The 27,441-nt window shown below is 47.1% G+C and overlaps 2 protein-coding genes, 1 long non-coding RNA gene and 1 pseudogene across 4 annotated transcripts; 3 read left to right on the top strand and 1 right to left on the bottom strand.

Annotated features, from left to right (window-relative positions):
• Positions 1–1,477: 1,477 nt before the first annotated feature.
• LOC136640552 (uncharacterized) lies at positions 1,478–5,312 on the bottom strand. Its single transcript, XR_010793810.1, has 2 exons — positions 5,260–5,312; positions 1,478–2,586 (listed from the first exon to the last, which is right to left on the bottom strand). It is a non-coding gene; the product is annotated as an uncharacterized lncRNA (long non-coding RNA).
• A 1,796-nt stretch (positions 5,313–7,108) lies between these two features.
• Positions 7,109–7,225, top strand: LOC136642695 (5S ribosomal RNA; annotated as a pseudogene).
• A 2,999-nt stretch (positions 7,226–10,224) lies between these two features.
• Positions 10,225–10,896, top strand: LOC136639147 (zinc finger protein 202-like). The gene has a single exon (XM_066613160.1). It carries the CDS (start codon positions 10,231–10,233, stop codon positions 10,894–10,896), a length of 666 nt encoding a protein of 221 aa, XP_066469257.1. The 5' UTR covers positions 10,225–10,230.
• A 2,376-nt stretch (positions 10,897–13,272) lies between these two features.
• Positions 13,273–24,545, top strand: LOC136640424 (zinc finger protein 436-like). Of its 2 annotated transcripts, none has more exons than XM_066615553.1 (5): positions 13,273–13,390; positions 14,623–14,708; positions 14,958–15,084; positions 16,459–16,536; positions 22,047–24,545. In XM_066615553.1, exons 1-5 carry the CDS (start codon positions 13,276–13,278, stop codon positions 23,261–23,263), a joined length of 1,623 nt encoding a protein of 540 aa, XP_066471650.1. In that variant the 5' UTR covers positions 13,273–13,275; the 3' UTR covers positions 23,264–24,545. The 2 variants fall into 2 exon arrangements, with proteins under 2 accessions (XP_066471650.1, XP_066471651.1); XM_066615554.1 differs by having other exon boundaries at positions 22,050–24,545.
• The last annotated feature ends 2,896 nt before the right edge of the window (positions 24,546–27,441 follow it).

Consider the following 27,441-nt stretch of genomic DNA (forward strand, 5'->3'; position numbering starts at 1 on the left):
CCCAGATGGGTGATCACCCCAGAACCTCACACATACCACTCTGAATTGTATAATGGTAGGACGTCAGGCGAGGAGATGGAGGAAGGGACCCATCTCCTCCTACAGCACCAGAAGAGCACAGAGGTTGAAAAATCACTGAAAAACTCTTCCAAGGTCTGCAGCTCTGTTTCTAGGGCAACTGTCTGTAGTAAGGAGTTGCTGTCCCTCTTTCTCTGCTGGCGGAAGAAGAGGGACAGACAATTTGTTGCTATAGACCAGTGGTTCCCAAACTTTTTAGCATTGGGACCCACCTTTAAAAAAAAAAAAAAAAAGCTTTACCAACCACTCAGGTCGCAGTGGTTATAAAGGTTATTTGGCCACAAAGCAGGCTGTTTAACCCATTTTTGCCCAGCCCACAGGTGTACACATTTGGTCCCTGTTACGTATATGCAGGGTTGGGCAGAAATGGCTTAACCTTGATGGACTTAGGGTGCAAGCCTAACCCCTTATGTCAGTGCTTTCCAGCACTGGCATAGTGGTGCCAATGGGACATGTGCTGCATCCTGCAGTTGGGTGTCACTCACGGAAGCCTCCTCAAAGTAAGGGAATGTTTGTTCCCTTATCTCAGAGCTACATTGCCCTTATGCCAGTGTTGGAAAGCACTGACATAAAGGGTTAGGATTGCGCCCATAGTCTAATCTGCCTAGTCTAGTCATAATCTAGTCTAACTGTCAGTTTTGAGACCCACCAAAAATGGGTCAGGACTCACTGGTGGGCCACTGAACCACTGCTCTAGAGCCACAAAACCCGGAATAGTCTGCCAGAAGTTACATCACAAGGAAGCAAAGATCACAGAGAAGACCATGGAGGTCAGTGTGCGTGGAGAAGAAAAACATTGAAAACCACTGTCTTAGAACACTGGAAAGGGGCCAGCCCCTCTGAGCCTAGAGTGACTTCTTGAGTTGTGGCGTAGGCAGGATGGCCCTGGCAACAGAGTTCAGTTTGCCTTATAAACCAATTCATTAGATCATGCCTGGCAAGATCTCAATAACGTGATCTAGCAGTGCTTCTCCTTTCCTTTCCTACTGTACATTTATCCTTTCACTTAGATTGCACCTGTGGAGGAGTGTAGGTGAGTGCAATTGAAAGCTTCTCCAGCAGTTCAAGGAATTTATATAAGACATTAAGGGCCAAATCCTATCCAACTTTCCAACCCTGTTGTAGTCGTGCCAATGGAGTATGCGCTGCATCATGTGGTGGGACGGTAGTTCTGGAGGCCTCCACAAGGTAAGGGGACATTTGTTCCCTCGTCTCGGGGCTGCATTGCAGCAGCACTGGCACTGGAAAGTTGGATAGGATTGGGCCCTAAGTTAATCTTTGCCAGAAGGCAGACCAGAACAATGGTCTGCAATACAAAAGTTAAGAACTCTGGGGACCAGGAAAGAGCCAGATGGAATCTGAGCCTTCCAAAACATCACAATAAGAATCGAGTCTCATCTTGTCCTTTTACAACTGAAGCAGGTTTGCCTCCTTGGTTTATTGATTTTTCCATGTCAACCAAACGGAGAACATCAACATCAGTTCCCCCCCCCCCAATAGAAATGCTATTGGCAGGTTATTTAACCATGTTCAGAAAACATCTTTGGAGAAAGAAAAATGCTATAAAAATGTGGGGGACAAATTAGTACACAGCAGCCATATTTTTAGTACACAGCAGCCATTAGTACTAATGAGTAGACAGCAGCCATATTTTTTCCAGATGTCTCAGTGTATCCTCTGCCTTTTTAGTGTTGTACGTAAATAGCAACTTCCCCCCCATTGGTAATTTTTAACTGAACTGATCCATTTTTACAATGGGTAAATTTTGATGGTGTGTTTTAGGTACCAGTTTGGTTTCAAACCAGCTAGTCACAATATAACTTTGCTCAGCCTTGTCTCACCCCTCTGCGGACACACATCGCTTTGCACTGAGTCATTTTTTTAGCAGTCTTAAGAATCTTCTCTGTTAAAAGTGGGCGCAGTGGCGTAGCCCAGTTCTATGGGCCACCGACAGGCTCTGGCCACTTGCTCAAAGGAGGTGAGAAAAGCCTTGGCATCATCCCATGGCCCAGAGTCACTCAGCTGAGAGTTGCCCCATCCTGCAAGAGAGGAACCCAGGGCCTTCAGGAACTCTTGCCACTGGTCTTCCCATTCTTTGAGCTGACCTCCATCAGGATCTTGTTTAACATTTTTTGATGCTAAGCAGCTTGGAAACTCTTGGATGCAGCTGGGCTCAGTGGTGTGGGGAATTCTTCCTGCCCCTCCTGGCACCTTCCCTATCCCAAGGCCTGAGGATGGATTCCATAGCTCCATTTTCATTTTTTGTTACACCCTCTACTCTAACACAGTCCCTGTTGGGAACCTGTCCCTTGTCCAATCTTGGTAGCGTACTCAAATCCTGTCGCTGTCTGGAAACTCGGGGAGGGGGGGCCAGGAGAGAAGCCAGGCCCTGTATGTTGTCAACATGACTGGCTGATCCAGTGTGCAGGGAAGGCCTCCACCATCACTGCCAAGGCACCTCTTCTGCTACTAAGGTCTTCAACACACTGGTCCATCCAAAACAATTCCCTGATGAGCAAAAGGGAAGTACTGTTGAGACACTGCAATAAAAACATAAGAGCCCTGCTGGATCAGGATGCTTCTTGCCTAGCATCTTGTCTCCCACAGTAGCCAGCCAGTTCTCTGGGAAGCCCAGAAGTGGGACATCTCCCAATGTGGATTTCCAGCAACCAGTATTCAGAGATGCACATCCTCTGGATACAGAGGCAGCATGGAGCAATTGTGACTAATAGTCATTGATAGCCTAGTCTGCTTTTAAAACCGGCTAGGCTAGTGGCTATCACTGCATCTGGTGGCAGTGAGTTCCATATGTTATGTGCCGTGTAAGTGCAGTCCTAACCAACTTTCCAGTACTGACATAGCTGTGCCAGTGGGGCATGTGCTGCATCCTGGAGACAGGGTTGAGCAGTGAAGTGGCTAAGTTTGCAGATGACACCAAACTCTTCCGAGTGGTGAAGACCAGAAGTGATTGTGAGGAGCTCCAGAAGGATCTCTCCAGACTGGCAGAATGGGCAACAAAATGGCAGATGCGCTTCAATGTCAGTAAGTATAAAGTCATGCACATTGGGGCAAAAAATCAAAACTTTAGATATAGGCTGATGGGTTCTGAGCTGTCTGTGACAGATCAGGAGAGAGATCTTGGGGTGGTGGTGGACAGGTCGATGAAAGTGTCGACCCAATGTGCGGCGGCAGTGAAGAAGGCCAATTCTATGCTTGGGATCATTAGGAAGGGTATTGAGAACAAAATGGCTAGTATTATAATGCCGTTGTACAAATCTATGGTAAGGCCACACCTGGAGTACTGTGTCCAGTTCTGGTCGCCGCATCTCAAAAAAGACATAGTGGAAATGGAAAAGGTGCAAAAGAGAGCGACTAAGATGATTACGGGGCTGGGGCACCTTCCTTATGAGGAAAGGCTACAGCGTTTGGGCCTCTTCAGCCTAGAAAAGAGACGCCTGAGGGGGGACATGATTGAGACATACAAAATTATGCAGGGGATGGACAGAGTGGATAGGGAGATGCTCTTTACACTCTCACATAATACCAGAACCAGGGGACATCCACTAAAATTGAGTGTTGGGCGGGTTAGGACAGACAAAAGAAAGTATTTCTTTACTCAGCGTGTGGTCGGTCTGTGGAACTCCTTGCCACAGGATGTGGTGCTGGCATCTACCCTAGACGATTGGACAAGTTTCTGGAGGAAAAATCCATTACAGGGTACAAGCCATGATGTGTATGTGCAACCTCCTGATTTTAGAAATGGGTTATGTCAGAATGCCAGACGCAAGGGAGGGCACCAGGATGAGGTCATCTGGTGTGCTCCCTGGGGCATTTTGTGGGCCGCAGTGAGATACAGGAAGCTGGACTAGATGGGCCTATGGCCTGATCCAGTGGGACTGTTCTTATGTTCTTATCCTGCAGTTGGGGGTCAGTAACAGAGGCCTGCTCAAGGTACGGCAATGTTTGTTCCCTGACCTCAGAGTTGCATTGCCCTGATGTCAGCGCTGTAAAATTGGTTAGGATTGTGCCTACCAGTTCCTTTCATTGGAGGACCCCAGGTCCTAGGATTGCAAAAGTGGGAACAGAACTTCTCTCAGGGGATTAAGGGCCAAATCCTTTGCTTCGGCAGTGCCAGAACTACAGTGGTGCTGAAATGGCTACCGCTGTACCCTAGGGGGCCAGGGTAGTGGCTGGTGGCCTCCTTGGGTTAAAGGAACAAATGTACTCTTATCCTGTGTCAAGCAACAGCGGGGGCCCCCAATGGGCCTCCTTGGATCTGTGCCCACTATTGAGCACATAGGAAGCCTAGGATTTGGCCCTTAATCCCCTGCCTCCAAATAAATTTGAATACTTACACTGGGGGAAGATCATGTATTAGTAGGGCCATTGGGGGGGGGATGCAAGCCCCTTTCAGGCAGCAGAGTGTGCCTTGTCAATTGTAAAAAAGAAAAAAAAACACCAGGTGGTGTACCTTGACCATTTTATGTCTTGTCAGTGTGCCTTGAGATGAAAAAGATTGAAAATCACTGATCCAATGTATATGTTTGACTATGGTCATCTTTCTATCAGGTCAAGAATTCCCAGTAGACTTTTTAACCCAGTTAGCCAATTGTCCCCTCTCAGATCAAGCAGAAGAAAGCCAATCCTCTTCTTGAAGGAGTAAGTTATCAGCATGCATGCTAGGAATTTGTTGGAAACTCATCATAGCTCAGTAGGGTTTACCTCCTAACAGACATCAAGGTCACCAGATACCAACAATATTAGGGCTGCAGGCTTTACACACTTTCCTGGAAGTTAGCCCTATTGAACACAAGAGGACTTCAGACTAGACCGGCACAGAATCGCACAATTGGTCTTTGCTCAGCACTTTCAGAGCTTGCAGCCTTTACAGCCATCCTATAAGCAAACTTTATTACCCCCAGATTGCAGATGGGAAGGTTGAGGCCAAGACACAATGGCTTGCCAATGACCACTTAGGGCACTCATGGCTTTGATCTGAGAAAGCTCAGTCTTGCAGCCACTATGCTAGAGACACATTGGTCATGATATGAACCAGCCAGGCCATTTCTTCCTCTTGGATAGACTTTGGAGAAAGCTGCTTTTTTCTGTCCAGATCTGTCAGCCTCCCTCCTTCCCACCCTCTCCAGCACTGATCTGCAAAGAACAGTCCCTTCAACTCACCAGGATTCCACCACTGCTCCTACCCTAAGCAGAGAGAAAGCACAGGAGGGGCAGGAAACAAGCACTGGCTGCGCTGGCTACCAGCACTTCTAGGAAACAGCACTTTGTTGCATTAACTCTTGGGGAGCTTGGCAGTGGAAAAAGGCTGCAGTTGGTTTTGAATGGACGTCTTGGCTTAAATAACCATATTGGCTCTGCTCTTGTGTCTCTGACATGCAACATTTTAGCTGGTAAACTTAGTCTTGTTAGATCACGTTAAAAAAAAATCTTCATGGAACCATGGGGTTGGAAGAGATCCACAAGGTCATCTAGTCCAACCCCCTGCTTGTAGTAGCAGGAAATCCTCCTAGATCAAGAGTGGCCGGCCTTTCAACTCTAGTGCTCCTGGATCTTTAACAATTGTGTAGGGGAGGGAGTTTCGGCAGGTGTATCTTCTCATCTCACAGAGGAGAAGCTGCACCTCCTGAACTTCCTCTTCTACACAATTATTAAAGGTCCAGGAGCTCTATAGTTCAGGGGCGAGATACCATAGTCTTTCAAGACTGAAGGTTGCCAATACAATACAAAAAAAGGAGCTCTAAAGCTGAAAAGTTGGCCACCCCTGCCCTAGAGTCTCTCCAGCAGGTGAGCCTTGCTCCATCATGGCTCCAAGCAGCATTGCTTCATCCATTTACAGCTGACTCCATAGAAAGAAGAATGGGATGTCAGCATAATAAATCTTGTTCATAATTTCAAGATATGAGAGAGCACAAGTGTAACAGGGGCTGGGGGGCCCAATACAGCCCATGGACCTTATATTTGATACCCCTGATATGTATCTACAGTGGCTGGCAGCAGTTTCAGAGAGGGGTCTTTTCCAGGCCCCCCCCCCCCAAGAGATCAAACTGGGGAGCTTCTGCATGCAAAAAGCAGGTAATTACCACCAAGCAGTGGCCCCTCCCCTAGTAGCTAGTATGACAGGGTCGGGCGAAGGACACAGGTTCAAGTGTTGGGTTCCACCATGAAGCTCATTGAAGGATCTTGGGCCAGCACTAGCTGTCAACCTATCTCGAAGGGTCAGTGAATGGAGGGAGAAGAACCATGATTGCCACTCTCAGCTCCTACAAGGGCAGGTGGGCTAGAAATGTAACATGGAAAGCTCATATTAACTTGTTCTGCTTACTCTTTATTGGCATGCATGTCTTCTTCATTGCAGAGGAAGGTTTCGCCCTTGGCATGTCTAGGTAATGCAGAGAAAACTTCCTGCCTGAGATCCTGGAGAGTTGTTGCCAGCCAGCGAGATGGTGGGCCAAGGACCTGACCCATTACAAGACAGGTTGCTAAACTCTATGGCAGTGATCTTCAACCTTTTTCATGCTCTGACCCCAATCAATCAATCAATCAATCAATCAATGACTGGGAACCCCACACTCCCTCCCAGGGCCCTATCAGTCCACTCTCTGCCCTTGTTGCCACCCTCTCCCGGCTCCATTACGCCCTCCCAGCACTGTTCACTGTAACTAAATATACTTTTTAGAGAGAACAGAAAAAGTTCACATGAAGCCTTGCACCTGTGAAAGCTCTAAGAACCTAAGCAGGACTGGGACCATCTCCTGGCACCTGAAGGGTTACACTAGATGCCTCCCCCTTTACCTGGTGGTGCTTTAGGCCAGTGGTCTTCAACCTTTTCCATTCCTGTAAGTTGCCGTGACTCCACAACAGAGGCTTTGTGACCCTATTGGGGTTCTGACCCCAAGGTTGAAGAATGCTGCTCTAGGGCAGTGGTTCCCAACCTGGGGGACTTGTACCCCCAGGTGTACTTGCCAGGAACTTTAGGGATACTTAAAATAGAACTGAATAATGGTGGGAAGGTAGCAACTGTTATCCTGCACATGCCCAATCTTGTCTGATCTTGGAAGCTAAGCAGGGTCAAGCCTGGTTAGTACTTGGATGGGAGACCGCCTGGGAATACCGGGTGCTGTAGGCTTATACCATAGTCTTTCGAGACTGAAGGTTGCCAACCACCAATGGTGGGAAAAGGCAGGTCTGTATGAGAATGACTTGTGGGACAAGACAAGACAGGAAGGAAGGCAGCTAGCAAGCTGTGAAAGCCCCAACAACTGCTAGTTTCTGGTTATCAATTTGTGTATTATCAGGTATGGATCAGTAGTTGAAAAAACAAATACATTTTTTATTTTTGAAGGTTGAAGAGCACTGATCCATAGTTCAGTGACATGAAGCGGGCAGGGGAAGCGTTTTCCCACCACGTCATCTTTATGCCAAGAAAGGCCAAAAAATAATATACGGGGTGGGGGTGCCTGGGGGGTCCTGGGAATCTTGGTCTGCCTGCAGCCCTGCAGCTGATCAGGGTTTCTCAGGGGCTGTTTCTCTGAAGCACGTCAAAGGGTTAACCTTCAGCTTGAGCAATTGGAGAAGGGGGTGGGGAATGCCCAACCCCCCCCCCTTGGAGGGACTTTTGCTTTTGAATGGCTGCCTGCTGGAGAGGTGAGTGAGCCAGGGGGCCTTTCTGCACAAATCAAGATGGAATGGAAATCCAGGCAATGGAGAGAGAGGGAGGGAGTGTGGGTGGCAAAGCAGGGTGCCTTGGGGGGTGGATCCGGGAAGTGGGTCCGCAGATCCCCTTGCCCTGGAAGAGGGCAGAGGGTTGCCTTCATCCAACACCAAAGGCAATCACGGGCAGTGTATCTGAAGATTCACCCCACTCCCTTCCCTGCCACTCAGTCCCAAGGGCCCTTGGGCTGCAATCCTATATACACTTTCCTGGGAGGAAGCCCAACTGAACACAATGGGACTTACTTCTAAGTAGACATGCATAGGGTTGGGCTGAGCAGTGGCATAGCTAGAGGGGCCGCAAAAAACTGCACCTCTGTTTGCACCCACTGCCTGGAATGGCTCCAAAGGAGACGGGCTGCTTGCATGCCACAGTGAGGCTCCCTGTAAAACTTAGTGCTTTGCACCCCCTCTAGCTACGCCACTGAGCTGTTGGCCCACAAAGGGGGAATGCATCTTCAGGATCGGGACTGCAGAAGTCTTACCTCGCTTTTAGCTGTCAGGAGAAGCCACAAAGGAGCTGAAAAGCCACACTGAGCATGGCAGGAGCCTTTAGGGGCTGTAGAGTCCACAAAAGGGTTTGCTGTGGCAATAAATGCCATAAGGAGCTTTTGATGTTTTCTCGTCTGATCTTGGAAGCTAAGCAGGGTCAGGCCTGGTTAGTACTTGGATGGGAGACTGCCTGGGAATATCAGGTGCTGTAGGCTTATACCAGAGTCTTTCGAGACTGGAGGTTGCCAACCAAAGATGTCATCACAGAGATGACTAATCACTGTTTTCTATTCCCAACTGATGGCTGACAGTTCAGATTTCAATTTGCATTAGAGACTTACAGCCCAAGCCTAGTCACTCAGTCTACTAGTCTACTCAGTAGACTACTCTAGTCTGGGGACCCACTTCTTAGAAATCTGTTGGAACCCACCAGCAGTGATGTCATTAACCTGGAAGTGATGTCATGGCCAGAACTTAAGAAGAGCCCTGCTGGATCAGGCCAAAGGCCCATCTAGTCCAGCTTCCTGTATCTCACAGTGGCCCACCAAATGCTTCAGGGAGCACACAAGACAACAGTCACAACCTGTGTCCTTGTGCCCTCCCCTGCATCTGGCAATCTGAGGTAGCCTACCTCTAAAACCAGGAGCTTGCACATACCTACCATGACTTGTAACCTATGATGAACTTCTCTTCCAGAAATTTGTCCAGTCCCCTCTGAAAGGCATCTAGGCCAGATGCCATCACTACTTCCTGTGGCAAGGAGTTCCACAGACTAATTACACTCTGGGTAAAGAAATATTTTCATTTCTCTGTTCCAACACTCATTTTTAGTGGATGTTCCCCTGGTTCTGGTGTTATATGGGAGGGCAAAGAGCGCAACAAGTAGGAAAATCTTTATTACCCCCATATGACACAATCAAATCATTAAGTAAGCAAATTAAAAGTTTACAATAAGTTTAACAATTTATTTAAAATAAAGAACAGTCCTAATCCTCCCAAGCAGTTAATGATCTGTTTTAAAAAATTCCTCAAGCATCCCAAAGGCTGCAATCTTATCCACACTTACCTGGGAGTAAGCCCCATTGACTATCATTGTTAAAAGCCTATACATAGTAGCCTGTTAAAGATACTTCTGTAACATTTCCCCAAATACAGTCACATACCATGGTAGTGTCAAGTCTAAAACTGTATATTAAAAATAGACACTGCAATGAATAGGGACCCATCTGAAATTGGTTCGCTGCCCACTTAGTGGGTCCCGATCCACAGTTTGAGAAACAATGGCATAGCATTGAAGTCTGAGAGTAATGTTACTTGGGATTATGAAGTACCTAAAAGGTTTTGTGGGGTGGGGGGAGGGGTAACATTGCCACATTTTGGACCTGTTGCTGGTCCTTTGACAACAGTTCAACCTGCAGAGGACATCACTGTTCAATGCCCTGGTATGAAAAGCTTCACCTTCTGATTTCTGAAAAGGCATAGGAGCAGGCTAGATTTTTCCCCTGCCATTTGGAAGCCCTGCTAGATACACCCTGCACATTCCTGATCTCGTCTGATCTTGGAAGCCAAGCAGGGTCAGGCCTGGTTAGTACTTGGATGGGAGACTGCGTGGGAATACCGGGTGCTGTAGGCTTATACCATAGTCTTTTGAGACTGAAGGTTGCCAACCATTTTTTAGATACACCTGAGCAAAAGCAGTCCCATCTGCACCTTGTGATCCTTTACTTCTTTCTTTTCTCCCTCAGCTGGCTCTTCCACCCCTACTGAGATTTACACTGGAAGCTCCTTGCGGTCAAGGATCTGCCTTTCTTCCAAGCTTGAGATTAGCCAAGGGTAAAAATGGAGGAGCAAACTCCTGCAGGTTTTGAAGCAGAAGTAAGATCCAGTGAAGCAGGAAAAGCTCCTTTTGCAGGTCTACTAGAATGCAGGATGGATCCACCTGAGTGGCAGGTGGCGTGCCAGGAACCATGCAAGGGGGTGCGACATCCCAGGGAAGCCCAGTGTCTGGAATTTCCAAGGGTGCTGGATTCCCCTCGGAGGATGTGGGGGAACCCACCTCTGGTGGAAGTCACACCTTGGGTCAATATCAAGACATTTCTGTCCTCTTTTGAGCAAATTGCCGATGCCTGCCTGTGGCCTCAGGAAGCGTGGGTGGGCCGGCTCCTGCCAGCTCTTAGCAGCGACGTTAAGCAGGCCTTGAACAGGCTGGAAGCCAAAGACAGGGAGGATTATGGGAAGGTGAAGGCTGCCATCTTGCGAGAGGATGCCATGAGAATGGAGGCTCAGCGCCAGCACTTCCGGCAGTTCCGCTATCAGGAGGTTGAACACCCACAAAGGGTTTGCAGCCAACTTCGGGAACTCTGCCATCGATGGCTGAGGCCAGAGAGACACACGAAGGAGCAGATCTTGGAGCTGCTGGTCCTGGAGCAGTTCCTCTCCATCCTGCCTCATGACCTGCAGACTTGGGTCAGGGAAGGCGGACCGGACAGTTGTGCCCAAGCAGTGACACTGGTAGAAAATTTCCTGATGCGTCATCACAAAGCCGAGACGTGGAAATGGCAGGTCAGGCTGAACCTTCTGCCCCTTTCTTTGTAAGGATGCAACAAGACCAGAAATGTTGGCTTGTGATCTCCTTTCTTATATCTGAGTGAAGAGAGGACCTGAACCAGGTTGCAATTGTCTCCATTTGTGTTCCACTTGCTGGTTTGTTTTGATTCTTTAATGCAACATCTTTTTTGGAGGGAGACATGGTTACAGCTTAGAACAGTGGTTCTCAAACTGTGAGTCTGGGGCCCACCAGCAGGTCACGACCCATTTTTTGGGTGGTTTGCAAAACTGACAGGGCAGATGATGCACTGACAGGGTGCTTGATGATGTGCATCAGGGGCCAAACAAGCTGCTACTGGGGGCGGGGGCGGGGGGGGAGCACTGCTGTCCAATCCCCATCCCAGCCACAGAGGCTTGAGTGGCTGGGTAAACGAACTTTTCTTTTTAGGTGGGTCCCGAAGCTAAAATGTTTGAGAGCCACTGGCTTAGAAACTAGATGTTGCATGATGTCCTAGATCAGGGGTGTCACTCATAAGGCCTGCAAGCTAGATGCAGCTCACAGAAGCTCTTATTCCTGCACACATGATAGTTGAGGTCTCCAACATCTTGAAAATATGATTAAGGTTTGCATATTTTCTTTCACTCTTTCCGACACTCTTTCTCTCGATACTGAGCTAAACAAACGCATCGGTAAAGCAGCTACCACGTTTTCCAGACTCACAAAGAGAGTCTGGTCCAAAAAGAAGCTGACAGAACATACCAAGATGCAGGTCTACAGAGCTGCAGCGAGTCATGGACTCTCCTCTCACAACAGGAGAGGAAACTGAACGCTTTCCACATGCGCTGCCTCTGACACATTCTCGGCATCACCTGGCAGGACAAAGTTCCTAACAACACAGTCCTAGAACGTGCTGGAATCCCTAGCATGTATGCACTGCTGAAACAGAGACACCTGTGTTGGCTCGGTCATGTCGTGAGAATGGATGATGGCCGGATCCCAAAGGATCTCCTCTATGGAGAACTCGTGCAAGGAAAGCGCCCTACAGGTAGACCATAGCTGCGATACAAGGACATCTGCAAGAGGGATCTGAAGGCCTTAGGAGTGGACCTCAACAAGTGGGAAACCCTGACCTCTGAGCGGCCCGCTTGGATGCAGGCTGTGCAGCATGGCCTTTCCCAGTTTGAAGAGACACTTGGACAACAGTCTGAGGCTAAGAGGCAAAGAAGGAAGGCCCATAGCCAGGGAGACAGACCAGGGACAGACTGCACTTGCTCCCAGTGTGGAAGGGATTGTCACTCCCGAATCGGCCTTTTCAGCCACACTAGACGCTGTTCCAGAACCACCTTTCAGAGCGCGATACCATAGTCTTTCGAGACTGAAGGTTGCCAATACAATTTTCTTTCATTTGCTCCTAATAAGTTCATGAGAAAAAAGGTGATTTCTGGTCATCACCTGCTTAATAATGTCATTTCCTGCTTAATGATATCACTTCTGGCCTTGAGCAGGCATCATGAATGATGTTGGCTGTTTGGCTCACTGTATGAAATGCGTTTGTCACCCCTGTCCTAGATTATTTAAGCATGTACACTACAGAGTTTGAGCACTTGTGACACCTGTGTCCTTCAAACTATGAACTGGGTCTCCCTACCGATTCACGTCTGGTTAAATACCAAGAAGGAGGTGGTCGGGGACCCAATTTATGGCATGTAGGTATTGTAGAGTAGGAAGCATCTTGATCTTGGTGCTTGATGATGATGGTATTTTCACCTCATGCCAGGCCTGTGCACTGTGATTATTTTTAAATGGGAGCTGCTGGTACTTTGAAGTTTGAATAGGGATTTTAAGATTTAAACAGAGATTTTGAGACACATGAACTATGGTTGTCTTATAAAAAGTCCTTTTTCAAAAGTAGAGACCTTTTTTAATTTGGGGGAAATTTCAGGTTCATCAAGGAAATATTTTTTACCCAGTGTGTAATTAATTTTTGGAACTCCTTGCCACAACAAGGTATCTTGTTGTCTTGTGTGCACCCTGGGGCATCTGGTGGGCCACTGTGAGGTACAGGAAGCCAGACTGGATGAGCCCTTGACATGATCCAGCAGGATCTGTGTCTTTATCTGCGTCTTTGAGGGCCTAGAAGCAACTGGCTGGCTGCAGCCGGAGACAGAATGCTGGACCAGAGAGACCTTGGCAGTTTCTGTGTGAGGGCAAAGGAAGAGCCCTGGCAGGTCAGGCCAAAAGGGGTTCACCTGGCCCAGCATCCTGTTTGGCACACTACTGGGAAGGCCATGAACAGGAACAAAAGGCCTGCTCTTCTTAATTCTTGTGTTCTTTGGTTGCCCTGATGCATTCCACGATCTGTCCACTGACTTTTCAGCCCTGCCCTTCTCCCTTGATTGGCACTACTTTGTTTATTACAGGTGCCCATGCAGGAGTTGGCCAGGAGTTCTCTGGAAGCAGAAGGGGTCCCATCAGACTCCTCTCAGAGGCAAGTCTACATGGAGGTGAAGCAGAATGGCGAAGAGGACGCTGCCTTGCTGGGTAAAGATTGGCCATTTAACGTCTACTGCAGGGGTCGGCAACCTTTTCAGCAAAGGGGCAGGGCGTTGGTGATGATGTCATCACATCAGCACCAAATATCCAGGTTGCTGAACTCCCAGAAGTGGCTATGCAGAGCTCGGCTTGGGAGGTGATTCCTCCTGCCCAATTTGCGGTGCACCAGCCAGGGAACGGCAGACCCGCCTGCCCAGTGGAGGACCTCCCATTATGTTTGATGGGGCAAATGCCCCAGGCGCGAGCCTCTAGGACCCCTCTGGGCGGGAGGCTTCCAGTTTCTCGGAAGTATAGTTTATAGCGTTGGGGAAGCTTTGCCCCAGGACCGTTGCCCCAGGGTGTGAGGCTGGGGAGGTCTGCCACGGTGCCTGCCCAGGCTGTGCTGCACTTGGTGAGCCTGGGGGGGGGGATATCTCTGCCATTCCCTGGCTGGTGCATGGCAAACTGGGTGGGAGACTTTACCTCCCTCGCTGAGCTCTGGTTGGGTTGGATGACCCTGTGCTGTGTATGTGTTGTAGGAGCATAACAGCACCTTGCTGTCTTCAGCAGGCAGTGTCATGCAGTTTCTGGCTCCCCCTGCCTTCCTCCTCATTTTCCTGCTCTTAAAGAGGCAGAAAAAGAAGTGCCTGGAGGAGGAGAGAGTAGCAGCTCCTAGTCTCCTCTGGTCATTTCACCTCTCCCCTCTGCCTTCTTAAAGCCGCAGGAAGGGGGAGGGATGACATTTTGATACAGCCCTTCCTCCAAGTAGCTCAGGGTGGTGTACATGGTTCCTTCCCTCCTTCTGTCCTCACGACAACCCTGTGAGGTAGTTGAGGCTGAGAGAGTGAGTGACTGGCCCAAGATCGCCCAGGAAGCTTTCATGGCTTAGTGGGGATTTGAAGCTGGCTCTTGCAGGTCTAAGCCAAACGGCACCATTCTGGCTCCTGATATCTAGAACCAGGCCAAGTAAGGGTGGGTAGCAGGGGGATGGCCGGAGACAGGCTGAGGCAAGCAGTTTCTCCTCCTGCCACTCTGCTACCCGGGGCAGCCCCCTAACCCTGCTCTTTTATGGGCAGGCTGTGATTTGTGATGTCATCTTGGCATATGGATGGTCTCTGGACAAATGAGCACTCTCCATTTGTGTCACAGATACTGTCTGAGCCATTTCTTTCTTTCTTTCTTTCTTTCTTTCTTTCTTTCTTTCTTTCTTTCTCTGAAGTCCTCCCTTCTCTCCCTCACAGTCAACAGAACAAAACCATTCCCAGCTCAGTCCAGTTCACTGATGACTTCTGAGGGGCAAGAAATGGCTGCAGTTGGGCAGACTGAGGTATGTGGAAGGTTGGCTCGCTACAAGCAGGGTAACTAAAACAGCAGAGTCAGGATCAGAGAGTGTCTGAGTGCATGCAGAGTGCTTTTACCACCCCACTGAGCAAGTGCAGAAACCCTCCCAGCCACCCCTCATGTTCAGTATCAGCTTGTGGATGGGACTGAGCATTGTAACTGAGCGATTTTGTGTCTGCCTCTTAAGAGATTTCTTGGGCAGCAGAGTCTGATCCAGGGATTTTGCTTATTTCAGGAACCTGTGAGCTCCAAGGAGCAGGAAGCCTCTTTCAGCAAGGATGATCGGACTGCGATGCACTCAGGCCAAAGAACCATGTTCTGGCAAGTCAAAGAGGAGAGTTGTGGGAATGTGGGCTCCTTGGGTAAGGATCGCTCTAGCCTGTGTGGGCAGGCAATGCAGGCGTCTCAGTGCTGTTTTAGCATTATTTGAATGCTGAGAATGCAGTGTGAACGTGCCAAATAAATAAATAATGTTTTTATTCATCACAGGCAATGGGCTCAATACAGTTTAAGTCAGGCACTTTTAAACCCCACTTTTTTTAGTAGGAAGGATTTAATTCTGCTCAACATTCCAATTTAAATCCATGAGGGCACAATCCTAACCAACTTTCCTAACCACAGTGAAGACCCAAGGTAAGGTAACAAGCATACCCTTTTCTTGAACAGGCCTCCTTGCTTCCCCACTGCAGGATGCAGCGCACGCCACATTGGCACAGCTATGTCAGTGCTGGAAAGTTGGTTAGGATTGCACCCTGAGACTTACAGCCCAATCCTATCAAAACTCCCCCCTGCTGTTGCAGCCAACTGAGCACACGCTGTGCCCTGCGGGGGGAGGCAGTCCTGGAGCTCTCCTCCAGGTGAAAGGAACACTTGTTTGCGAGCAGCCCCTCCACTTCCCTTTCGGATCCATTCCAGGCGGCAGGAGCAAAATGGAGGCAAATGCCAGAGAAGACCCAGAGAAGAGGCGGATGCCTCCTCTGAAGGGGAGAGGGGACTTCCATGCCACGGTGAAGCTCTCTGCAAAACCCAGTGCTTTGCACCCCCTCTAGCTACACCACTGGCTACAGAATGCCTTGTGGCACCTACAAGGCTAAACATTTTATTGCAGAGTAAGGTTTTGTGGACTAGAGCCTACTTTTTGATATGCATGAAGTATAATCCTCAGTGGACAGGGTGTGTGTGTGTGTGTTACTGCCTACTGTAGATTACCCTTCATGCATCTGATGCGATGGTCTTCAAAGTACCACAAGTTGAATCCTATCCAACTTTGCAGTGCCGATGCAGCCCCGAGGTAAGAAAACAAATGTTCCCATACCTTGAGGAGACCTCCGTGATTGCCCCCCACCGGAGGATGCAACCCATGCCCATTGGCACAGCTGCATCGGTTCAGGAAAGTTAGATTGGATTGGGACCTTAGTCTGCAACAGCAAAGCATCCCCACCAGCATTTCCACCTTCAGGAACTCCTCCTCCACTTGGAAGCTCCCTCTGAGAAAGGAAGTTTCCGCAGTGAATGGAAGGTGCTCAGGGATCCCTTGTGTGAGTAAAAGCCCCTTCCATTTACAGAGGGAGCTTCCGTACATGGAGAGAGTTCCCAATGGTAGTCTGGAGGCTACCCACAAAAAACAAGCGTGACAACTCTTCTGGAAAAGACTCACCTCTCTGCATATTCTTTGGAGCTAATTCTTATGTACTCCTGGTATTTCTTATTATTTTTCTGTTTCTCTTTCTCCTTAGAGGGACTTTTGATTCCTAAACTTCACCTTAACTTCCATCCAGAAAAAGAGGAGATGTTCTTCCAGGACCAAGATTCAGGTAAGGGATTGGAGAAATCTACCTGGTGATGCCTGCTTAGGGGAACTCTGGGATTCCCTTTCACAGTCAGAGAACGTCCCCACCTCTGTATGTCCTGTCCCAGGGGACTTTCAGCTTCTTCTGTAACTCAGAGAAGCAGAATAAAAGTATGCAAAGGATGGAATAATGGAATAGAAAAATAATACAAGAAAAGCAACTCGTGTTCCCAAAAGGCAAGAATAGGGTTGAAATTGGTACCAGAGATATGGAGGGTCTCTAGAAAATAAGTATGTGGGAAAGAGAGTAACACTTTTGCTGTGCTCCCACCCCTTGATGACTATTCGAGATCTGCACAGGTGGATCCTAAGTTACTTAAGAGAAAGGACCTGATTTGAATCATTTTAAGAAAACCGAAACATGTTACAAGCATTAGCAATGAGGAAGAGTAAGAGCTGTGACAAATCAGCTGATGTTGTGGGCCAAGGCTACATATCGGGTTGTGAATTTGGTAACAGACCTGATAACAAACAGAGCTATTGTGAAAAATGTCGAGTTACTGTTGATATGAATGTCAGCGTATCTGGAATGGAGGTTTATAATACTGATTTCTGTACCATAATTTCATCCATGCTCCAGGGGTGAGGCTGATCAAGCAGGCTGTTTTTGGACTGATGGGTTCAGATACGGGTAGAGCTAGGAACTTTATTACGGTTGTCGTGTGTGTTAAAAGTTTGAGCTTAGAGTTGAACATTTGACTGGACAAAAAAGTTCTGCTCAGTTGACCATTCCAATATTGGACAAATATTGCTAAATAACAGTCATTTTTAAAGTACAGAAGGGTACTTTAGTTATCCTCAGGTTTGATGCTAATCACAAACACAAATTAACTGTGAAACAGTGACTTTGTTGTCAAAAATGTATTGACATCATGGCTTTAAACCAGGGGTGTCCAAACTTTTGACAGGAGGGACCACATCATCTCTCTGACACTGTGTCCGGGGGGGGGGGAGGAGGAGGAAAGAAAAGGACTAATTTACATTTCAAATTTGAATAAATTTACATAAATGAATATATTAGAGATGGAACTTATATGAATGAATGAAGGTCTTGCAATAGCTCAAGGCCTATAAAAGACCTTGCACAAAGCAAGGCCAGCCTTTCCTTTGTTCCTCCTGCAGCATCACAGAAATGAAACAGCAAGCAGAGGAGGGAGGGAGCCCTCGTCCCACAGCTCACACAAGAGATTGAACAGTTGGCTGCCACGCTAAGAGCAGTTGCGTCAGACCAGCGCGGGCTCCAGCAAGTCTCCGGAGGGCCAGAGGCTCATTGGAGACTAGGGGCTCCCCGCGGGCCAGATTGGGAGTCCTCGAAAGCCGCAAGTGGCCCCAGGGCCGGGGTTTGGGCACCCCTGCTTTAAGCAATGTTAGGTCAGATCCATATAAATGATCCCCTGGATAGTTCTTTTTCTTCTGAAACATCAAGGTCAGTCTTCAGTTTTGTTTTTTTGTTTATTTTTTTTTAAGTGAAGTAGAACTGAAGTCTGAAACAAAGCAGTGTTTAGAAAAGCAAAAAGTAGTTATGCTGTGTAGGTCACCAGCAGGCCAGTTTGTCAAGCAACTTCAACATCCTAACACAGTGGTTTCCAACCTTTTTCAACTCGTGGCTCACTTGACCTACTGGGCCATTGGCCATGGCTCCCCATTAGGGCTACAATCCTACACATTGTATAGGGCAGTGGGTTTTTTATGGGGGTTCTGTGGCTCTCCTGGCAGGTTTCCGTGGCACCCCGGGGAGCCACAGTTCACAGTTTGGGAACCATTGTCCTAACTCCATGGAATATTTGCTGGATCTACTGTAGATTCTAATCAAAGGTGGCCAGTCACTTGACAAAATTTCAGTGGCCAATTGACCAGCATGCAGTAAATTTGGACTAGCAGAGAATTTTTTGACTCCAAAAGCCAATGGTTTAGCGTTCTTGTCCTTTGAAAGTTGAGTGGTTTGGGCTGCAATCCTAACCACACGTTCCTGAGAGTAAGCCCCATTGAACAAAATAGGACTTACTTCTGAGTAGACCTGGTTAGGCTTGTGCCCTTGGAGAGTTAACTCCTACAGTTTGGAATTAACAGTGTCTTGAACCCCCACACTTCTTTCAAAAACTGAGGTTTAAACTTCTGTTTTCAGATCAGATGTTAATGGTTTGGTTAAACTAGACTTTAGGTTTTTTTTTTTTCTTCAAAGCCTCAAATTCTGTTTTAGAAATAAAGAACTTAAGTGGAGGGTGTATTAAGAGGTGTTCACATGGCTGCTGGTGGAAGTTGAGATGAAACACATTACTGATTTTTATGAAACACATTATGAAACACATTTTTATGAAACACATTACTGATTTTTAACATTACATCTTGTTATGTCAGGAATATGTATTGAGACTAGCAGCAAGAATTAAAGTCCCCAAGCCTGTTAAAATGGTAGTTAGTGTGGATCAGTTCAACGGAGGTGTGATCATTAGTGATTCACACATGAAATTAATTGTACGAGGAAACACAATGTTTGTTAGATTAGCAGTGTGTCATCAGGTTGTTATTAGCGGTGAGGTTAATTGGAGTCCTTGGGCTAAGAAGAGTGTTCAGCTGCAGGTGGATTTTGTAATTAGTATTTCCTGAGCAAAAAAAGTTTGAGGATGATAATCGGTGAGCAATTAGAAGAATGACTGTTCCGGGGAGACTTAATAAGAGCAGGATAAGGGAGTCATGTGTGGCTTACGGCTGAGTAAAGGGACTTGAGGTCTGTTTGCTATAAGCAAGTGGCGCTTGTCAGGATAATGCCCCAGAGAGCTAAAATTATAAAGGGGTAGCAGATGTTTGGGGGTTTTTACTACGAGAAAGAATTACACAACACAGATATATGAAGACACTAGCAGACAATTGCAGCACGGAACACACTGACCAGAATGGACAGTTCTCAGATCTCCTTTTCCAAGCACCACCAATACCATCTTTCTTTTTTCCTACAAATTTCTCCAGCTGTTCCTGGGTGCAGTTGCTTCTTGAAGAAGTTAGCTTTGACACTTTGGCTATTATCTACAGGGTGACCCCAAAAAAACAGAACCCACAAATCTTTGAATAAAACTGTCAATTACAATTTTTCATCTTTTTTTCTTTCAGGGTATACAGGTCGACTTTGTGCATGAAATATTGGAACAATAATCTTCCCCAATATGTCTTGGTTTGAGTCCAGTAAGTTTCTTGAAATTTACTGGACCTTTGTAGGATTTAATAAAATTTTTATGGGTTCTGTTTTTTTTTTTGGGTCACTCTGTATATACTATATCCCTTCTGAAACAGCAACTACCTCAATGTGTGTGTGTCCCCCAATTGTACGCACTCTAGGGTTCATTGTCAATTCTAAATCTGTTTCATCAACAGAGCTCCTCTGAGGCAATAGGGATCCCGCCATCTCATCAAGCAACAATAATATTTTCCACCAAAATACTTGTGCAGTGGACTATGGACCTAGTACTTGTGACATTTATACAGACTTTTGGTAATTTTAGGTAGAGTGGTCTTTTTTTTTCTTGCTGTTCATAGTCATAGAATCCTAGAATATTACGAGTTGGAAGGCATCTAGGAGGTCATCTAGTCCACCCCCTGCTTAGTGCAGGCAGCTGCTATAGCACGACGTACTGTTTTGTTCATGAGATCTAGCTGAATAAGATGGAGCAGTGTTGTTGAGATGTGCTGATTTTGGTTGTTTAGGTAGAGGACAGCAACGGCTAGTGGAGAAAGCCTGTGTGTTCAATCCCTTGCTCAAACCAAATGCATTCTTTACTAATTCAGTAGTGGAGTTGAATGTACCCCAAAGGAAACTGTAGAAGCCACCACCTGCATGGGTTGTCTTGAGCTTGATTGTTTGAGCCGTAAAGTCAACAGTCAACACGAATAAAGGAGCAGCTAAGATAATAAGAACATAAGATGAGCCCCACTGGATCAGGCCAAAGGCTCATCTAGTCCAGCTTCCGGTATCTCACAGTGGCCCACCAGATGCCTCTGGGAGCACACAAGACAACAAGAGACCTGCATCCTGGTGCCCTCCCTTGCATCTGGCATTCTGACATAGCCCATTTCTAAAATCAGGAGGTTGCATGGTACTCATGGTGTTTTGAACAGACAACAGACAAAAACCACTTGTAGAAGGATGCCCTGGCAGCCTTTTAGACTGCTGGACCTGCCTAGAAGCTTCTGAGGGGCTAGAGGTGTCTAAAATCAAGGAAAAATAGACAATAAATAAACAAACAAATAGGGGAGGGGAACAGGGTATTCACTGTAGCGAGTCACTATCTCTCAGCCTAACCTGCCTCATGGGGCAGTTGTGAGGAGAAGACAGGGGGAAGAACCCTGCACACCCCATGATCTGAGAGTTCACAAAGATTTCTTCCTGAAAAATTCAAGCTTATCTGTAGACATTATACGACTTTATGGACGACTGCTCTGACTAAAGGTGTAGTAAAGGTGCTTCATAAGAGGAGGGGCAGTGGCTCAGAAGGGCAGCAGCTGCCTTGCATGAAGATAGTTCCAAGTTTGAGCCTGGGGATCTCAAGCAGAGCTGGCTCATCCATGAGGCCCACTGAGATGTCTGCCTCAGGTAGAAGTCTGGCAGGGGATGTGCACCACCGGCTGCTCACTTACCTTCGCTGCTCCTCCTTCCATTCTCTGGATTGCAAAAGGAAAAAGGGACTGGGATGGAAGAGAAAGTGTGGAGGAGAGCAAGTGGTGGGCTAGAGTATCAAGATATAGCAAGAGGGTCACCTCTACACTTTCTCTTCTGATCCATCCCTTTCCCAGTTCAGGGAGGAGCAGAACCTGGCATATCACCAAAGAAAGGGAGAGAGTATTTGGGAAACGACCTCAAGCACCAGAAGGTCTTGGGCTGGTCCTGATTGGAGGTAGCTGAACTGGGAGAGCTCCTGCCATCTGGAGTAGAAAAAACTGGTCAGGTGGGATCCACAATCTGATTTGGTGTATGACAGATTCATAGTTTGATATACACAGAGGAAATGGACAGCTATAAGCCACAGGACCAGGCCCTTGATAAGAACATAAGAACAGCCCCACTGGATCAGGCCATAGGCCCATCTAGTCCAGCTTCCTGTATCTCACAGCGGCCCACCAAATGCCCCAGGGAGCACACCAGATAACAAGAGACCTCATCCTGGTGCCCTCCCTTGCATCTGGCATTCTGACATAGCCCATTTCTAAAATCAGGAGGTTGCATGTACACAGCATGGCTTGTAACCTGTAATAGATTTTTCCTCCAAAAACTTGTCCAATCCCCTTTTAAAGGCGTCCAGGCCAGATGCCATCACCACATGGAGAGGAGCTGCAGGGAGCCAAGGCAATTTAGGAAATGTAGAGAAATTTCGCAGAGAAGTCTCGCAGACTTCTGGATCACTGGAAGACCAGCAAAAGGAAAGTTGTACTCCTTGTCAGTTTATGGCTTGGAAATATTTTCTATCACGTTGTTTCCTCTCTCAGCAGGTCTGAGAACAGAAATCAAGATGGAGAATTCTCATCAAGTTGGGTCTGGGTCACTGCAAATTCCCCAAGGGCATGTTTCCATGTTGACTGAAATTCCAGAGCAAAGGTGTGAGTCCAAAAGGCGGCAGGGAGAGGACAAATGCCACAGTCCTCCAGAAGTTCTGGCATCTTCTGTTAGTGAAAGTACAGCACATGCTGGGACAGAAGACCCCTTGTCTTCCAAGGACGGGAGAAAAGACCAGTACAAATTGGGACTTGTTAAGATAGATGCAGAAGAGAATCTTTATGAATGTTCTGTGTGTGGGGAAAACTTCCAGCAAGAGTGTTACCTTGATGAACATCGGAGGACGCACACAGGTGGAGAAACATATGAATGGTCTACATGTGAGAAACCCTTCTCTCAGAGAGAAATTTGGGCTAGTGATCAGCGTAGCCCCCTGGAAGAGAAACCATATGAATGCCCTGAGTGTGGAAAAAGATTCAGCTATAGAGCAACATTAATGAGACACCGGAGAATCCATACCGAAGAGAAACCTCATAAATGTTCTCACTGTGGTAAAAGCTTCAGTCAGAGAACAAACTTAGTGAGTCATTTGAGGATCCATACAGGAGAGAGACCATATCAGTGTTCCCAGTGTGGGAAGGGCTTCAGGTGGCAATTACATTTGAAAAGACACCAGAAAATCCACACAGGGGAGAAACCGCACAAGTGCCCCGAGTGCGGGAAAAGTTTCTCTCGGAGAGATACGTTGATCAATCATCGGAGGACTCACACGGGGGAGAAGCCTTATGAATGCCCCGAGTGTGGGAGGAACTTCAATCATCCCTGTAACTTGATTGAACACCAAAAAACCCATACAGGAGAGAAGCCCCACGAATGCCCCGAGTGTGGGAAAAACTTTTCTCGGAGAGACACCTTGATTAAACATCAAAGGACTCACACAGGGGAGAAACCTTATGAGTGCCCCGAGTGTGGGAAAAGTTTCAATCATCCGTGTAGGTTGATTGACCATCAGAAAATCCACACAGGGGAGAAACCATATGAGTGCCCTGAGTGTGGGAAAAACTTCTCTCGGAGAGATACGCTGATCAAACACCAGCGAACCCATGCAGAGGAAAAGCCTTATGAATGCCCTGAGTGCGGAAAAACTTTCCTGCAGAAAAAGGCATTCATCAGACATCAGAGAATTCATTTAGGACATACATCTTGTTAAGACTTTTTGATCGTGTCAAATTCTACAGGACAAGGAAGCCATTTTAGTAACAGATGCAATTTCCTTAGATCAGTGATTTTCAATCTTTTTTGTCTTGTGGCACACTGGCAAGTTGCCAAAGCACACCATCGGTTTTTTGACAATTGACAAGGCACGCCATGCTGTTGGTGTGGGGCTCACATCCCCCATGGCTCTACTAATAAATGACCCTCCCCCAAATCTTGTAGCACACCTGCAGACCATTCACGGCACACCAGTGTTCCACGGCACACTGGTTGAAAATGGTCGCCTTGGATGCTGAAGGACTCTGTCTGCAATCCTATCCACCCTTACCTGGTAGTAAGCCGCATTGACTATAATGGGACTTACTTCTGAGTAGACATGCATAGGATTGGGCTGTTAGATAGGAAAAGAACATTAATTAATATGGAATTATAAGGTATTTAAAAGTGCTCTGCTGAATAAAATTATTTTTAGACTTTTTCTTTCTCTAGGTTTAGAAATTTATTTTCTCTCAACTTTTGTTTTCCTTTTATTTCCTTTTGTATTTTAAGGACAGCAAGAATTACAAACTGAAATTCTTATCTTTGAACATCACAGGACAAAATCCCTTTAAGAGGGCAGCAGTGCAGGAGAATGTAGACCTGAATGTAGACATGAGGAAAAAAATCTTTTAAAATTCTACTTGAAGGGGAAACATCTTGCCCCAGGCCTTACCAAATCACATGCCATTTTGATATGAATTAATGAGAAACTTCCTATGAATATAATATATAAAGACCTAGAAAGGACGCATTCTACAAAAAATGATTTAGAATTATGTAGATTAACAATTGAAGGTGTGTAACATGAGAGCCAGGATGGTACAATGATTCTGGAACTGGCCTTAGACCCAGAAGATCCAGGTTCAAATCCCTGCTTAGTCATGAAGATTCATGGGTGATCTCAGGCCAGTCACTATCCCTCTGCCTCGCCTACCTCAAGGACAAAAGGATTTAGAAGGGAAGGAACCATGTGACCACCTTGAGCACTTAGGAGGGTGGTATAAAAATGTGTAAAATAAATACAAATAAATATATAACATCTGGATCATGGATCCAGGCTTTCTATGATGATTTGATTTTTTTTAAAGCACTGTGGCTGCTTAGTGATTCTAATAGCAAGAGAATTTAAGCAGCAATGCCTACTAATTTAAATATGTCGTAATTACAGGTTCAACCTTTTAATATAGTGATTTTTTATGTACAGATTAGATTCAACACTGATGGCCACTGCAGATAAAAAGGACCCGGCTGAGCCCTAGAGAAGGGGAAAAGTACTGCTTTTCTAGAGAGTTAGGGCCCAATCCTACGCAGTTTGTGCAGGCTCACCCCTGGTGCACACTTTTGCAAATGTGCCGCCGTTGGCTGCCTGTTTGCGCTCAGGGTGCCGCGACAGCCATTTTTGGCGCTGAAGCAGCCCTGCACACTGGGCAGCTCAGGATTGGGCTATCAGACTATTAGAACTGCTGTTTTGCAGCTCACTCAGAGAAAAGTGAACCCCTCCCCTCCTCCCTCCCTGCTCACTGAACAATGGAATGCAGAAGTGATTAATCACCAGCCACAAGAGAGAGAGGGTGACTTTTCTCAGAGCGAGCTGCAAAATAGCAGTTCTGATTGAATGCCTGACTCATGTTTTGTTTTAACTGGTTTTATTTAACACTGATTTCTTTAACACGGATGATGTTATCCAGCCTTTTTGCTGAGAAAATGCAAAGCATGCACACATTTCTGGCCTGTGTCGCAGAGACCATTTGAGATTATGTGTCACTCGGGGATGTTTGATGAGTTTTTTCAATTCTTCCAGACTGGACGATGGCGGCCCTTTCCCTTTCGTGACTGTTGTGAAGTTAATGATTGTGTTCCTTTGGTCTGGATCTTTATGCAACATGTTCCTCTCTTGGGCTATCGATGCAGCCTTGTTTTGTGATGGCCTTTGGCTGTAAATAAATGAACGTAAACTGGCAGGCGACTCACTCCTTACTTCTCACAATAAATAAATAAATCACACTGCAAAATTCAGCAGATGTTTTGAAACCTAGTACAGACTCAGAGGCAATGGAATCCTATTGACCGTTTCCTTGGCTAAATATTGATTACAATAGTGTTTCACAAACTGTTGGTCGGGACCACGGGGTGGGTCGCGAGCCAGGTGGGTCTCCATTTGTTTGAATGTGTATTTTATTTTTAATATATTAGACAATGCTACCATGATATGTGACTGCATTGTATATGCAGTCCCTATGTATATGCTTTTAACCATGATAGTCAATGAGGCTTCCTCCTGGGTGAGTGTGGATAGGATTGGCGCCTTGAGATCTTTGGGAATTTTTAAAAAACACATCAGCAACTGCTTGGGGAGGATTTGGAGGGTTCTTTATTTTAAATACATTTTTAAACATATACTTATTGTAAACATTTGATTTACTTATTTGATTTGATTTTGTTGTAAGACAAAGAAAAGCAGCAGGAGGGGGTGGGAGTCGTGGTCGTCCACAAGCATCACCCAAGCACATCCACCAGCCTCTGCCTGCCAGCCTTATGCCTGGCTTCCGCACGCCCTTCCACCACCTTCTACCCACAGAGCTCCACCAATTGTTCCTTTCCTCCATCCCATGCACATGGGATGACTGGACACTGACCTCCGTCAGCTCCCAAGGACAAAGCACCACGGGCCTTGACCACATTTGCTGCCATACACACACAAAGTCGGCGATGCCGGAGCATCAAGCCAACCCCCATTCACCCACCCTCCATGATGCACACACACTCCCCGGTTTCAACCCGCAGCTATCCAGTGGCTTCTGCCAGCTGGCTTCGGTGGGCAACTTCCACCCGTTTTCATCCGCTGACATCCACCCGCTTCATCAGAACTCAGGTGATATATCCGGACTTGGCTCCCGAAAGCAGACGGCCACCGGCTTCTGTCCGCTCACGTCCACCAGCTTCCACCAGGCCAGCCAGTTGACGTCTGCCAGCTTCAGGCCGCGGATAGCCGCCTGCTTCAGGCCACCTCCTCACCCTTCCTCCTGCAAGTCACGCAAAGTGAACTTGCCTCCTCTCCCCAGCCGCTGCTCAGATATCACTCCTGCCGCCTGCTCTCCTCCATGTGGCCTCCACCTTCTGGCAGAGACATCCCTGTGCTCCAACAGAGGTCACCTTGGCTTCATAAAGTTCATCATGTCATAGAGGCACCTGCTGGGAGGAGACTACCTGGCCCTCCCATCCTACCTTCTCAGCTACTCAGCCACATTGGGCTGCCAGTATTAAAGTTGCTACCAGAAGCACCAGCTTTACGTGCCAACATATCTTGATGCCTGTCTGGCACCATGAATTGTTTCTCCCAGAACCCATACACACAAAATGGACATGAGGGTAGAGTTGCCCTGAAGAAGCATGGCACTCAGTGCAGCCATGGCCAGTCCCACTCCTTGGACCATGTCTGTACACCAGTCACTTCTGGTGTGCACACATTTCATCCAGTGCTGGTTCTCACCGAAGCTCCAGCAGGATCTTGGGCGGCCCAAAGGCAAACAGGGCCTTGGGCGGCACAGCAAAGTTGCAGGAGCGCAAGGGTTGAGGGTGTGCTCCCTCATCGGCCCCCAAGTGAGGAGAGAGGCGCATGCCGGCTGGCTCTTCTGGGACTCAGTTTGGATAAGGCAGTAACATGATTGGATTGGATCCTAGCCCTTTCTCGTATAGGCTTCCAAAGATTGTCATGACCTCCAGAAACGATAGATAGATAGATAGATAGATAGATAGATAGATAGATAGATAGATTAGATAGATAGATAGATAGATAGATAGATCCAGCAGAGGTCTGTGTTTCATTACATTCCCTAAAGTCTGCTTTTTCAGTAACAACTGCGCTCAGCTACTCTGAACAAGATGCTGGGAGAGGAATGGATGGCTTCTGCTATTAAAATAACACCCAAGGTGGTTCTCCAGCTTTTAGCACCAGGACCCACTTCTTCTCCTGCATCATCCAGAATGGGGTCGTGCTCCAAGTAGGCTGTGAATAGGCTCATTCCTCTAAAGCAGGGGTGTCCAAAGTTTTTGGCAGGAGGGCCACATCGTCTCTCTGGCACTGTGTCGGGGGCCAGGGAAAGAAAGGAATTAATTTACATTTAAAATTTGAAT

Source organism: Tiliqua scincoides, chromosome 2 (assembly GCF_035046505.1).
Source record: "Tiliqua scincoides isolate rTilSci1 chromosome 2, rTilSci1.hap2, whole genome shotgun sequence".
In the NCBI taxonomy this organism is placed as follows: Eukaryota; Metazoa; Chordata; class Lepidosauria; order Squamata; family Scincidae; genus Tiliqua; species Tiliqua scincoides.

What these genes read in the sequence shown, in the direction of transcription:
- LOC136639147 (XM_066613160.1), top strand. Translation starts at nt 10,231, where the DNA reads ATGGATCCACCTGAGTGGCAGGTGGCGTGCCAGGAACCATGCAAGGGG.
- LOC136640424 (XM_066615553.1), top strand. Translation starts at nt 13,276, where the DNA reads ATGCAGGAGTTGGCCAGGAGTTCTCTGGAAGCAGAAGGGGTCCCATCA. An exon ending in TGGGAATGTGGGCTCCTTGG is followed by an intron (nt 15,085 to 16,458) that starts GTAAGGATCGCT and finishes CTTTCTCCTTAG; the next exon opens with AGGGACTTTTGATTCCTAAA. An exon ending in CTTCCAGGACCAAGATTCAG is followed by an intron (nt 16,537 to 22,046) that starts GTAAGGGATTGG and finishes TTCCTCTCTCAG; the next exon opens with CAGGTCTGAGAACAGAAATC.